Source organism: Equus asinus, chromosome 21 (genome assembly GCF_041296235.1).
Source record: "Equus asinus isolate D_3611 breed Donkey chromosome 21, EquAss-T2T_v2, whole genome shotgun sequence".
Lineage (NCBI taxonomy): Eukaryota > Metazoa > Chordata > Mammalia > Perissodactyla > Equidae > Equus > Equus asinus.
In genome coordinates, this window is record NC_091810.1 from 37,306,498 (window position 1) to 37,319,661 (window position 13,164).

Consider the following 13,164-nt stretch of genomic DNA (forward strand, 5'->3'; position numbering starts at 1 on the left):
GAAGCAGAGATGGAGATTAATGGGACCATGGAGTAGGCACCTAACATTTTCAAAGGACAGGACTTACATATAGATATGAGTGGGATGTTTCCTTCTGACATTCCTGGGCTGTTATTATTAGCTGGATTCCTTTGTTCTTTTCTAGACAACTTAAAATCATTTTTTTTCCTCTCTCTCCAAATCTAAGGAAGAAAATAGATGAAAGGAAGAACTAGAACTTATTTTTATAACTTGGAAAAAAACGATGTTTGCGTTCTTCTAGGCTGTAGAGCTTCTCCCAGGTAATGAGGTTCTGCCCACACCACTCCCCCATGCCTGCTCTGTAAAATTACACACAGCGAGACTGGGAACTACATAAAAGGCTCACGCAGCATACACTGATTTAATCTCTGCCGCTTGTCACCTCCCTATGGGTGCTCAACAGAAACAACAGCCTTGATTACACAACCTACAATCATTTTCAGTAAGTGCCCCAATCCTGGTCTTTAAAAGCCTGTTCAGATTTTACCTAAATAGGACAAATACCAGTGCAAGCTTTATGAGATTGAAAGAAAGAGACTTGCATAAAGCAATTTCATCGAATTTTTACATTTCCTTCTCCTCTCTCTGAAGCAGCAGTGGCTGGGGCACTCTCAGGGCTCCCGGCCAAGGTCAAGTAGAGCTGTTCCCTGAAAAGGAACTCAATGTATTTCTATTTTCTCAGAATTAGAGATCTAATTCTCTCTCAAGGAAGCTTCAATCCAGTTTTCTCATTTGGCAGATGAGGAAACTGAGGTTCAGAGAGGAACTCTGTGCTGGTCATTGCCTGTTTGTTCTCAATTCTGTGCCCTGCTCCTCCCCTGTTCTGTTCTGCATCTCAGGGGCCTGATTTCCTTGCTAAGCGCCTTCCAGTTAGGTTTGGCCAATGGGAAGCTCTGGTAGGAGACTGGAGGGCAGAAGCCAGGGAGAAGCCAGGGTATCTCGCCCCCTCTTTCTCTTGCTGCTTTGGGCAGCATCTCCAGCAGTGGCCGCATCTCTTCCTTGGTTCATGCTCCTTTTGGCTGCCTCCTCTCTCTATGGTCCCAGCTTCTGCCACACAGGCCCCATCTTCTGCTCTAATAAGACCACCTCCTCCCTTTGTGCCTCTTGCTCAGGGGTCAGTAAACTTCCTTTTTTAAGGGGACAGATACTCAATAATTTAGGCTTTATGGGCCAGTAGGCAAAACCAAGGATATTTTGTCAGCACTTATGTAATGTTTAAAATGTAATCATTTAAAAATATAAAAAACATTCTTAGCTCATGAACCACATAAAAACAGGCAGTGGGCTGGCTGGATTTGCCTCAAGGGCCTTCCGTTGCCGACCCCTGCTCTAGCCTTAGGGTGGTGGTGGCTTCCCATAATTGCTAACCTCTGGATTGCCTCTTGGTCCCCTTTCCAATCATCCAAGCCCTGTCTCCCCACTTCCCTATGTTAACTTGTTAAAATTGAACCACCTGGCATGAGCTCTCTTTTCCTGACTAGACCCTGACCAGTACTGGCAATGACTTGTTTAAAACCATATTCCACAAAGTGGAATTATTATCTACTTCATAAATTTCTTATTGGTTTCAGAAATGCATTCGCAAACATGTCTCAATGGAATCATGTTAGTTTCTGTTCCAGTTAAGTCAGCTGACTGCCTATTGTGTTCTGACTGTCCTGGGTGGTGCCATAAGGCAGTGTTGAAAAACTAGTGGCCCCAAGGGGTGCCCATAAGCCAATGTCAAGGACAAAGAACTTAAAATATTGAAGTTGCTCCTAATACCAATCAAGTGCTACCGAACATCACTGGCAAAAGTGATGGAAAAAGCTGACAAACAGGGCTGGGTTGTAGATGCAAATTCCCATAGGAGGTGAGGTGTGGATGACCATGCAGATATGATGTGATATATATCCCGCCTTCCCCTTGCTGCTGCCTCCACCTTTGTCCAAGCCACCACCGTCAATTGCCCGGGGGGCTGCAGCTGTCTCCTAACTGCCTCCCTGACTTTATCCCTACCCCACGCTCCCTTAGGTCTATCTATTTTCACAGCCACAAGCAAGGTCTTTTACAAACATAAATTGCATGACTCCAGTGCTCAAAGCCTCCGATGACTTTCCATTCACTCACTATAAAATCCAAATGCCTCATATCATCCCCCGAGACGCTGCCTGATGCAGCTTCTGCCTGCTTCTTCAACTTCGTCTCCTGCCCCCGCTGCCCCCTCTGCATTCCAAGCCAGCAACATTGGTTTCCTTGCTGGTTCTCACACTCTCCCCAAGCTCAGACATCAGGCCTCTGCACCCGCTCTTCCCCCACCCTGGAATACACTCCTCAGGTATCTTTGTGGTGCACACACACTCTCTCTCCCTCTCTGTCAATTCGTGCAGGTCTGCAACTCCAGCATCACTTCATCGGGGAGATTTCCCCCCAACCAGCTAACCTAAAACAGCATGGCTTCTCCCGCTAGCCCTTTATCTTCTTAATTTCCTCTCAGCATTGCCCATGCTGTTCCCTTTGCCTAGAACATTCTTTCCTCTTCCCTTTAGAGTGGTTTAAATGTTATCTCCTCAGGGAGGCCCTTCTGGATCATTCTATATAAGTAGGTGTCCTTTAACCCTTTCCACCTCCACCAACACTTATTTTACATTTCTGTACAATGTTCACCTTCTTAGAAATTAACACCACTGTAAGTGTGTGTGTGTATTCTTTGTCTACTTCTTTCTTGTCTTCCTCCCATTCCCATACGATTGTACATTTTACAAAGGAAGGGACTCTGTCCACTTTACCAATCAACACCTCCCAAGTGCCTATTATAGTTCAGGGCCTTGTACACTGTAGCTGCTCCATAAATATTTACTGAAAGAATGGATAAATGATACAACATGAGGTCGTTCACAGATCTAGGAAAGATGATTAAAGAGTCTCTCCATTGTTAGAGGCCATCGGTTGGCCACCCATAGCTCTCTGGCACTCATCATGTTTGTACACAATGATGACTTTCTAATGCAAGCATCCAAGATCTCCGCCTGAAGGCTTTCTCGGGCTGCAGGTGCAGGCTTGGTCTGCACGCAGTGCCAGGGAGTTCACACCTGCAGGAGCAGCTTTTGACCAATGGCCAACATGAGTTGGTGGATAATTACGCTAGCTTCAACACTTGCCTGACAGAATCTCTCTGAAGCACATTATCCATGATTTCCTAGAAGTCTCAGTCGCCCCATCTGTCCATGGTGGTACCTTGCCCACCAATCCACTGTTTACTGGCTTTCTTTCCTTCCCTGTCTTACTTCCCCATTCCTTACTGGTGCTTCCAGGGATCACCTGCCTGCCAAGAAAACTACAAATCCTTGTCTCAGGGTATGCTTCTGGGAGAACCAAAACTAATACATCCCTCTACCTGATTCCCCACCACCACTCTCCTTTTGGGGAAATGTTGCAACCTGAGTGTTCCAATCTAGCAGTTCTACAGGTTGGGCGGGGGAACAGTGGGATGGGAGTGAAGCAAATTAATTTTTCATTCACGGATTTTTTCATTTAACCCATTCCATGCCAGCAGCCATTGTACTACATTTTCTGTGGTCCCTGCAGACATTCCCTACAAATGATAGCTTCTCATTTCATTGCAGAAATCTCCAAATAGGGTTGTCCTTGTCTTTGGTCTACAGCTGTATTCTGGTGACAGTTTCTTGCACTAGATTTGATTAATAATACTATTAATAATATCAACAACAAGGATGATACAGTGATGATCAGTGAAGACTTGATGTGTGCCAGGCTCGGTTACACAAAGAACTTGTATGACCTAATTGAATAATCACAACTATTTCCCTCTTAACAATATTTCTTTCTTACAGTAAGGAAACCTAGGCCCAGAAAGGTTATAACTTGCCCATCCACTAGGTGGCAGAGCTAGGATCTGAAGCCCGAGGTTTGGCTAGAGATACACCATTAACCCTTTGGCTACACCACCTTCACATCTCCCCAACTCTCTGCCCCATCGAACCACCAGGTCTCATCACACACAAAATTTATTTTAAGGTACAACGTTAAAATGAGATACTGCAGTTATAAAGTTTCTGAAATTTTAGCCAAAAAGAGTGAAACCCTTCGGTAATGAAAAACAATAAATGAACGCTTAAATGTAATTGCAAATACAGCACTTCCTGAACACAAGATATAAAAAATTGCAGCCTTTAACACTTTCATTTTCCCCAAATTGGGTCTTAAGGTAAAAAAGAAAAAAAAATTATCACCGCTGCTCTAGGGTACGGATCTTAGGGAAAAATGCCATCCCCTCTGACAGAGCTAGCATTTCTAGATAATGGGTGAAACTCCACAGTTTCCTGGCATCTACCACCACCTGGCCCCATGTTTCCAACAGGAGTGGGTGAATCACAGAGCAAGTGGCTAGAGTCATGAAGAGGAGAATGGTGCTTATGTAGCAGTGCCCAGCTGAGCAGCCCCAGCTCGCCCTTCGCTCCATACAGAAGACCCCTCATCGGATTCTGTTTCAGGGATCACAAGGATCTGACTCCAAGTCTCATTCTGCCATCCCGCTCATGCCAACCAACCTCGGGAGGATCATGCTAGTGCTGCTGAGCATTCTCTGTTCTGTCACTTTGGGAGGCTTCCATTCTCTCATTAGTTTAATGAGAAAAGAAAAATACAGGCCCGATAATAATAAAGAGCAACCCAGAAAAGCAGTAAAAATAAGAGCTAAAAGCAAGTTAATAAATGTGAGACAGTTAAATATGCACACACCTTTTAATGCTTGCATATTGGGAGACAGAGGGTTGGGGATGCTTCCATTCTGGGTAAAATATAACATAATAAAGGGGTTATTTTGTTGTCCTGAGGGTAATTTTGTTAATTAACTAGGATGAGTATCTTTTTGAGCTCTCTATTTTTAATTATGCTTTCTTGATTATGAAAGTAAAAATAATATACTAAAAGAGAACTTATTGAATGCCAGGCCTTGTTTTAAGCATTTTGCATATATGACTCATTTAATACAACATTACTATAAAATAGGTAACATTGTCTCTGTTTTACAGATAAAGAACAGAAATGGAAAGCAATTTTCTCACCATCACACAGCCAGTAAGTAGCAGACTGGGGATTCCAACCCAGGCACTCTGTCTCTAAAGTTGAAGATACACTATGATGCCTCAGTGGATTAACAGTGTAAAAAGTTTTAAAAGCTTATTGTAGAAAATCTGTAAAATGTGGACAAGTGTAAAAAGAATATTTGACTCATTCATAATCTCACCACCTAGAAATACGTTAACATTCTGATGCAATGATCATGACATAATCTCTGTAAATATGATTTACTTTTTGTTGTTTGGCTATCCTATGAGAAAGGCTGTATGGTTAATCACCAAACTTGGAGAACATATTTGGGATGGACTGACTTAAAATATAGACTATGTCTTAAACAAAATGCATTTTGCGGGCCCCATGGTGTATCGCCAAAATCTGAGCAATCATCTATTTTCCGAAAATCCAAAACTGAGGTTGAAGTACACGCTACTTCCTGGTTGTCTCATCTCTTCCCCCTCTGGCTCTTCTTGGTCCCCTCAGTCACTCCTCTCCTTCTTTGTTTCTTTTAAGTGTGGGCCTCCCCCACAGCTTAGCCCTATGCTCCCCTTCTTCCACTCTCTTGAAGACCTCTCTTTTTCCAGGACTTATTTTCCATTTCATGAAGATGATTCTTACACCTCCATTCAAGTTTCCCCTCTCTCTTCTCACACGGGGTTTAGCATAAAATTTCCTGAGAGAAGACACCTTACACTCTGCATGGTCAAATCCAAAGGTATACTCTCCGTGTCAAAATGGATTTCCTTATTGGCCTCTTTTTGCCATCTTTTACTTCTTCTCCCCTATTTAATCATTTGGAAATTCAATGTCTTCTAAAAACTTTCCAAAAACCACCTTTCTACCTCTATTTATTTTGAGGACGATTAGCCCTGAGCTAACTACTGCCAATCCTCCTCTTTTTGCCGAGGAAGACTGGCCCTGAGCTAACATCCATGCCCATCTTCCTCTACTTTATATGTGGGACGCCTACCAAAAATGGCTTTTGCCAAGCGGTGCCATGTCCGCACCTGGGATCTGAACTGGCAGACCGTGGGCCACCAAAGTGGAACGTGTGCACTTAACTGCTGCGCCACTGGGCCGGCCCCTCTAATTTTATTGATGACTTTTCTCATCAAAATTTTTTGCTCTACTCACCATGTTTCAAACAACCTGAACACTGCTTTCTTCAGTTTTTATTCAAATTAGATACATGGAATTTATTGGTAGAATATATGAAATCCAAAAGTCTGGATTTGCTTTTCTATGTGATGTTGACCAAATTTCTCTCAACTCAGTCTTCTTAATCAGAATAATAGTAACCCTCACAGAGTTGGTGTAATGATTACATAATATAAGATACATGAAAGTGGCTAGCACAGCGCTTGGCACATTATGGGCTTGCAGTAAGTATTTGCATATCTATTCATTCATTCCCCACTCTGACCCTTCAGATGTAACCTTTGTCATGGAAACTTTTGTTCCCGTGGTGCCCAAACTCTCTGCTCTGACCTCTTCTATCTTTCGTCTGACATGACTCATGTGTAAATGCAAGGTGTTACTTGGCATTCTTCGAGTAGGGTTTCTCCAAATATATTAACTTTCTTAAAATAAGAAACCGTACTTCACACTTCTGTGTATAAAGTGCTAAAATATTGAATTTGGAAGCCTCCCCCCACCACAAATGATCAAGTAAGTTTTTACCAGATTATCACATAATAGTAGATGAGAAAACAGCTAAATATTACTTGTTCATTTTAATCACAAATCAAAAGGAAAGTCAGGTGACAAATGTTCTATTTCTATAATAAAACGATATATTGCTGAATGCAAATTCCTTCTGATATAAATATGAATCAAAAATACATACATGTGGTGACATAAAGGAGTTACACACTTTGGCATATTTATCAGAAGCAGCACATGAATATTTTGTAAATTATCTAGCATTTTCTAAATTGACATTATCCTACATCTGATACTCTGATAAAAGAGTTTAGTAGCTTTCTTTGATCTGTCATTGCCAGACTAATTGTTTTTGTTTGAAGGACTTGGCATTAGAGTTTATTGTCTTCCTTGTGTTTGTGATAAACTGAATAGTTAGAAGCTGATGAATGCACTTATTTTATCTCTAAGATTATGATCAAATCATTGGCATTGGGTTATGAAGTTTTAGGAGAAAATAACTTTTTAACCATTTACATCAGCAACATCTTGCTTACCCAACTTCTTCTAAAATAAATGACTTCAAAATAATCTGTATAAATTCTAGACGTGGTTTCTTACTAGCGAAATCCTTCCCAAAAAGATAAATGCACAACATTTTAAAGTATCCAAATGGACAACTGAAATTGCAACTCTAGTAAAATGGAGCCTCTTTGAGTGGTATGTCTTCCTAGATGGATGTTAATGGGACAAAAGTGCAAGACATCCTGTGAGATGAGTAGGCTAACCACAATTCCTTAACAGCAGATAGCATGTTGTACACATGTGGTAAGCAGACTGGCATGACCTTTCTTGCTTTTTCTAGAACAGTGGTTTTTAAATTGCTTCTAGGAGACCTAGGGTTCTGAGGAGATATTATGGGGGCTGTAGCGCGGTGGGTGGGCGATGTGTGTGGTAGGGAGAGGGCTGAGGAGGACCAGCTGGATGCTTCAGGCTCCTTTCCTCCCCTGCTTCAACTTTCTCAATGACTCATGTCTATTTTATATACAGAGCTTCTGAGCCAGGTACTGTTTGGAAGAAAAGTTCTGCTACTGAAAAAACAGTGGTTGACCATCTTTGTTTCAGAACCCAAGTAAAAATCTTTCTACGAGCAGGCCATTACACTTAGACATGGCAACAAACATTTTTATCCAATTTTCTCAGTTGTCTTTCACTGGGGCAGGAATATGTCTTGGGAAGAAAATGAAGAAGCCCAAGGCTAGAAACTGCTTGCTTGATGGGTCTTTTCAAATTGTACACTTAGCCGAGGATTACATGAAATTAAATATTACTCTACTCACCATCCTCATTCCAACCCAAACAGGTCTCTTGATTTCTCTCTTCCAGTTTGAGAAACAGACCGAGAGGCCTACACTCAATGTTTAGTGACCTGTTGCTCTTCAAATCTTAAGAAATTGACTTTCAAGTCATCTGCTGCTACCACATCTCTTGGTGGGAAATCATTATAGAGGGTAATATAGGCCATACAATTTCATGATTAATGTTACTAAGCATCCCATCCCTGCTGCCCAACCATTGCCAGTTCTTATCTCCTATCCTAGGTCCCAGCCATTGATAATTCATATCTCCTGTCTTAGATCCAAGCCATTGCCAATTCTTATCTCCTATCCTAGATCGCACGTGTGGATCAACGAGCACACATTGGCTTCGCCATTCTCCACTAAAGCCAAGGAGTTCATTCAGAACTTTCAGAAGAAGGGAGGCGCCCAGGACCCCCACCCCCATTTCCACCAGCACAGGAAGCTCTTATTACAAAATCACCAGGATTCTATGCTTACTATTTCTGAACTTTGGACTCTCTTATTAGTTAGGAGAGTATCTACTTGGGCAGAGGTGTTTGCACCTGAAAAACTGCTCAGTACATTGAGATAAAAGCCACTTCCCTGTGATTCATTGACTGTGAACTGAAGCACTTTTGTTTTGGACTAGGAAAATTTCCGTAAGTCAATATATTAAGGTTGTATTCCATGACATACAAATCCTCTGAGATGCTCAGTGAGAAAGAGCACCTGTGGTCAAACATGTTTGGGAAACATTGTGTTTCTCTTGGTGATTCAAAATGCACATTAGAAGGGCAAAGTGCTTAGAAGTATTTTTTAAACTTATTTGATCATGTAATTTTTAAATTGGCCTTCCTCTTTCTTTTCTTTTTAGAAATATTAAATATCTAGGGCTCCACGGGAAAGAGTTTGGAAAATACTGTACTTGCCAATTTAAGTAAAATTTTTAGGGGTCAGTTTCTACTTTTCTCTGTAATTCCAGAGCCAGCACCATGTCTGGCACAAGGTGATTACTCAATAAATGTTTGTTAAATTGAAGTGAACAAGAAACTATGTTAATAAGATGCCAAACATTATGTTGAAAGTTCTTTTCAAAAATCACACCAGTTATGGGGCTGGCCCCATGGCGTGGTTAAGTTTGGCATTCTCTGCTTCAGTGGCCTGGGTTTGCGGGTTTGGATCCCAGGCACAGACCTACACCACTTGTCAGCCATGCTGTGGTGGTGACCCACATACAAAATAGAGGAAGACTGGCACAGATGTTAGCTAAGTGTAAATCTTCCTCAAGCAAGAAGAGGAAGATTGGCAACAGATGTTAGCTCAGGACCAATCTTCCTCACCAAAACAAAACAAAACAAAAAACTAAAACACCAGTTATTTGTGCCAAGTATTTGGCAGTTTTACAGAAATAAATTATTTTAAAATTAAATTCAATTAATCTGCTTTGGGTATAAGGATCAGAATCACAAGATGTCTGATTTGGGATAAACCCTGGTAGGTGACTAGTCATCATTTTATAGACAGGGCACAGACAAAGATAAGGTATGATCTTTCAGACTGAACTCATAAAGGGACTGAAAGAATTATCTCAAGTAATTTAAGCATAGTAATAGAAATGTGAGCTCTGGCCTCAACCTAGGAGGGCTCAAATCCTGACTTACTGGCCGAGGGAATGTGGGCAAACATATCTGTGCCTCAGTTTCCCCATTTGTAAGTGGCAATGGCAATTGTACTCCCCTCTAAGGGTCATTGTGATGACTAAATGAGATGAAACAAGTAAACAGCCAAGTACAGTACTTGGCAGATGGAAACAATATTAGATATTAACACTTAATTGATAACACATTATCAGCCAAGATTTCATAGTCAGTATGAAATTAGAGGTGATACTAATTCTAGAGAGAATTTGGGAGACCTGAAGATTGGAAATATGGTTGGGGAGGAAGACATTGTATAACTGAGGTCTCTGTATTGATAGCCCCCAATCCTGGGCCATTTGTAGCATTTTTTGGAGGAAAGTCAATTCTAGTTTGAAAGTACAACTCACAAATCCTCCCAGGGTGGAGAGGTAGGTGGGTATTTTCCTTGTTCAGGTATTTTGCGGGCTCAAGTAGAATCCTTTCTGTTTACCCAGGAGTCCCTAGGAGACTGCATTATTTTTTGAGGAACCACATCAAAAAGACAGTGTCCTCTCTGTGAGGCCAGCGAGCAGGAAGCACCACTCCCTACCTGAACGGGTAGGCGAACGCTATGTCAATGCTGAGGTTACTTTCGGTCTTGTTGACGCAGTCCACACTCAGCCGCAGGGCTCCAGAATAGCCACCGCATGTTGCAAATGCAAAGATTGCAAAAAGCTGTGGAGAACAAAGAAACAAAAGAGAAGGCGGCTATTAGAACGATGCTGATCTAATGAGATATGTCAATAGGAGTTCAGTGTCTGGATTGAGAAAGGTTATGGTTCTTCTGAAATGCGACACCATATTTGGTTCAGGCTGGAAGATGGAGGCCTGGATGATAGTAAGAACTGGGGAGGTGGTGTCTGGCAAGCTGGAGTAATTACGCTTGGACAAAAATTAAACACAAGGAGAAAATGTCTGTGTTTGAGTGTGTAAAGAGCTGTCATGCCTCAGAAGGTACAGATGTAATCCCACATCATGGCATCTGGAAAGCTACGCACCAAGGGATTAATGAAGGATGTCTGCTGGTGGAAAGAATTTGGGGAGTCTCTTTGCTTTCTTCATTTTGTTTATCTATATTTTCTGCAATGCTTAGCCCTGGGGGTCTAGTAGTTAAGATTCAGCGCTCTCACCACCGTGGCCCAGGTTCATTTCCCGGTCAGGGAACCACACTACCCGCTGTTGGTTGTCATACTGTGGTGGCTGCATATTGCTGTGATGCTGAAAGCTATGCCACCAGTATTTCAAATACCAGTAGGGTCACCCCTGGTGGACAGGTTTCAGCAGAGCTTCCAGACTAAGACAAACTAGGAAGAAGGACCTGGCCACCCACTTCCAAAAAGATTGGCTATGAAAACCGTATGAATAGCAGCGGAGCGTTGTCTGATACACCGCTGGAAGGTGAGAGGGTGGCACAAAAAGACCAGGCAGGGTTCTGCTCTGCTGTACATATGGCTGCTATTACAACAAATTTTCTGCAATAACCATGTTCTATCTTTTGGAAAATTATAGATTTTTAAAAAGGCATAGTCAGAGAATTTTAGAGCTTAAGTGTTGAGGAAAAGTAGGTGAGTATCTGAGAGATGCTATTTCACAGCAGAAAATCTCAGTATCTGTTAGCCTCAAACCCCCTTGATGGTTACATCCCTGTGTCAGTTGCTCTTTCTAAGTCAACTATTAAAAGCTTCCACTGGTTACCAGTTAATGCCATAGTCTATTCTGGTGTAGAACATGGATCTGTGGGAATTAGATACTGAAAGCTAGGAGCAGGAATTCAGAGAAGTCTTCAAGAAAGAATATACATCTGGGAGGGTGGGGATGGCCTCAGATGGGAAGTAAGCAACTGCCAGACTTTGGCCAGTCAGTTCGGCTAAATTCAGAAGACTTCCCCCTTCATTTCCCAAGAAAGTCAATCAAGTGCATTTAACACTAATCCATGCTGTAATACTCCCATTTATTTTGTTTTAATTCTGGAATTCAGCTTCTTGCAGTAGCTTGGGGCCCCTGTTAGGAACACTAGCTCACTTTGCCCAATGAGGGGAGTTGCTGTGTAAGGGTTGCGTGCATGGGCTCTGGAATGTAACCGTGGGAAGGATGCTGAATTTCCCCATGCCTTCGTTTCCTCAATAGTAAAACAGCATTGATATGAACTCCTCCGGGTCATTTTGCTATTCATGATACGAGGTAGACAGTTGCTGTGGACAAGAAGGCTGCTGGAGCTGGCAATGTCACCGAATCCATTCAGAAAGTTCAGAAGGTGAAATGAATGTTATCCATAACACCTGCCACCTCACTCTCGTGGTGGAAGAAAAGCCTAGAACTGTTTGTCTCAATTGGCTATTTAACTTTAATAGGAAAAGACTGGTTAATGATAAAACCTTCACAGGGAAAGCAATATTTTTTTGGACCATTTCTGTGCATGTAGGTTTTGTTATTCATTTTTAAAATCAGTATTTTAGAAACAGAAACAACTTGACCAAAAGATATAGTAGATGTAATAAGAGCAAAATGTGTTTATATGTGTTAACGTGTGTAAAACATTTACGATAGATCCTGGCACAGAATAAGCGCTTGATAAATGTTAATGAATATTATTACTGTAAATAGATGTGGATGAGATCTTTGGTAAGATGTTCCAGGCCATAAAATAGGAAATTTAGACTCACTCCCTAGCTAACTCTATACGAACATCAGCCCGAGGGAACCAACATAAGAGCACGCCAGAAAAACTCGTCTTTCTTGCTTTGCTTGCTTTTCTTCCTAGTTTGCTTCACCGCTGGGACTTGAGGAGGCATCAGAAGCTACTCTAACTCACTCCGCAATCTGGGGATGATGCACAGAGAATGCCAGCGCCGAAGGGAACCTGCTCTTTACCCCTGTGGTGTGGATTTGCTCACTATGCATGACCAAATGCTCACTTTCTGTCAGCTCCTAGTATTGGCAGGAAGAAGGAGGAAGTGATTTTAATTGTTCAATGCTTAAATCTAGGTTTCATCATATAACACTGGATGTCTTGGCCCTTTGTGCCATGTCATGATAGTGCCTTTGTTAAGATTTCTTCCAGAAGAAAGAATGGAGTAATGGATCCCAAAGCCTGTGCTATGGCTGTGGATAGCCCTCCCCCATCCAAGCTTCCTCATCTGTAAAATGGGGATATCCTCTGTATCTTCCAGAATCACTGAGGGAATTAAATGAGATGGAGTATGTATTTATGTGCAGCCCCACCCCCCAATTCACCCAGAGATTTGTGTGGTATTTACACATGTGCACTTCTCTGGGGCGAGCGCCCTTGTACACGTGAAGGTAAGGAATAATTGTCCATTGTAGCCATTATTAAGTACCCACTGTGGGCCAGGTATTGTGCCCAGCACTTACCATATGCAATCATATTTCCTCTTGACAACAGT

At 42.0% G+C, this 13,164-nt stretch overlaps 1 protein-coding gene across 2 annotated transcripts in view; it reads right to left on the minus strand.

The window, feature by feature from the left end:
• SYNPR (synaptoporin) overlaps nt 1–13,164 on the minus strand; it is a 289,023-nt gene that overhangs the window by 95,582 nt on the left and 180,277 nt on the right. For both annotated transcript variants that reach the window (XM_014859284.3, XM_070492940.1), the window contains one exon: nt 10,311–10,435. In XM_014859284.3, coding sequence (XP_014714770.3) covers nt 10,311–10,435 — 125 coding nt within the window. The remainder of the gene's footprint in view (nt 1–10,310; nt 10,436–13,164) is intronic.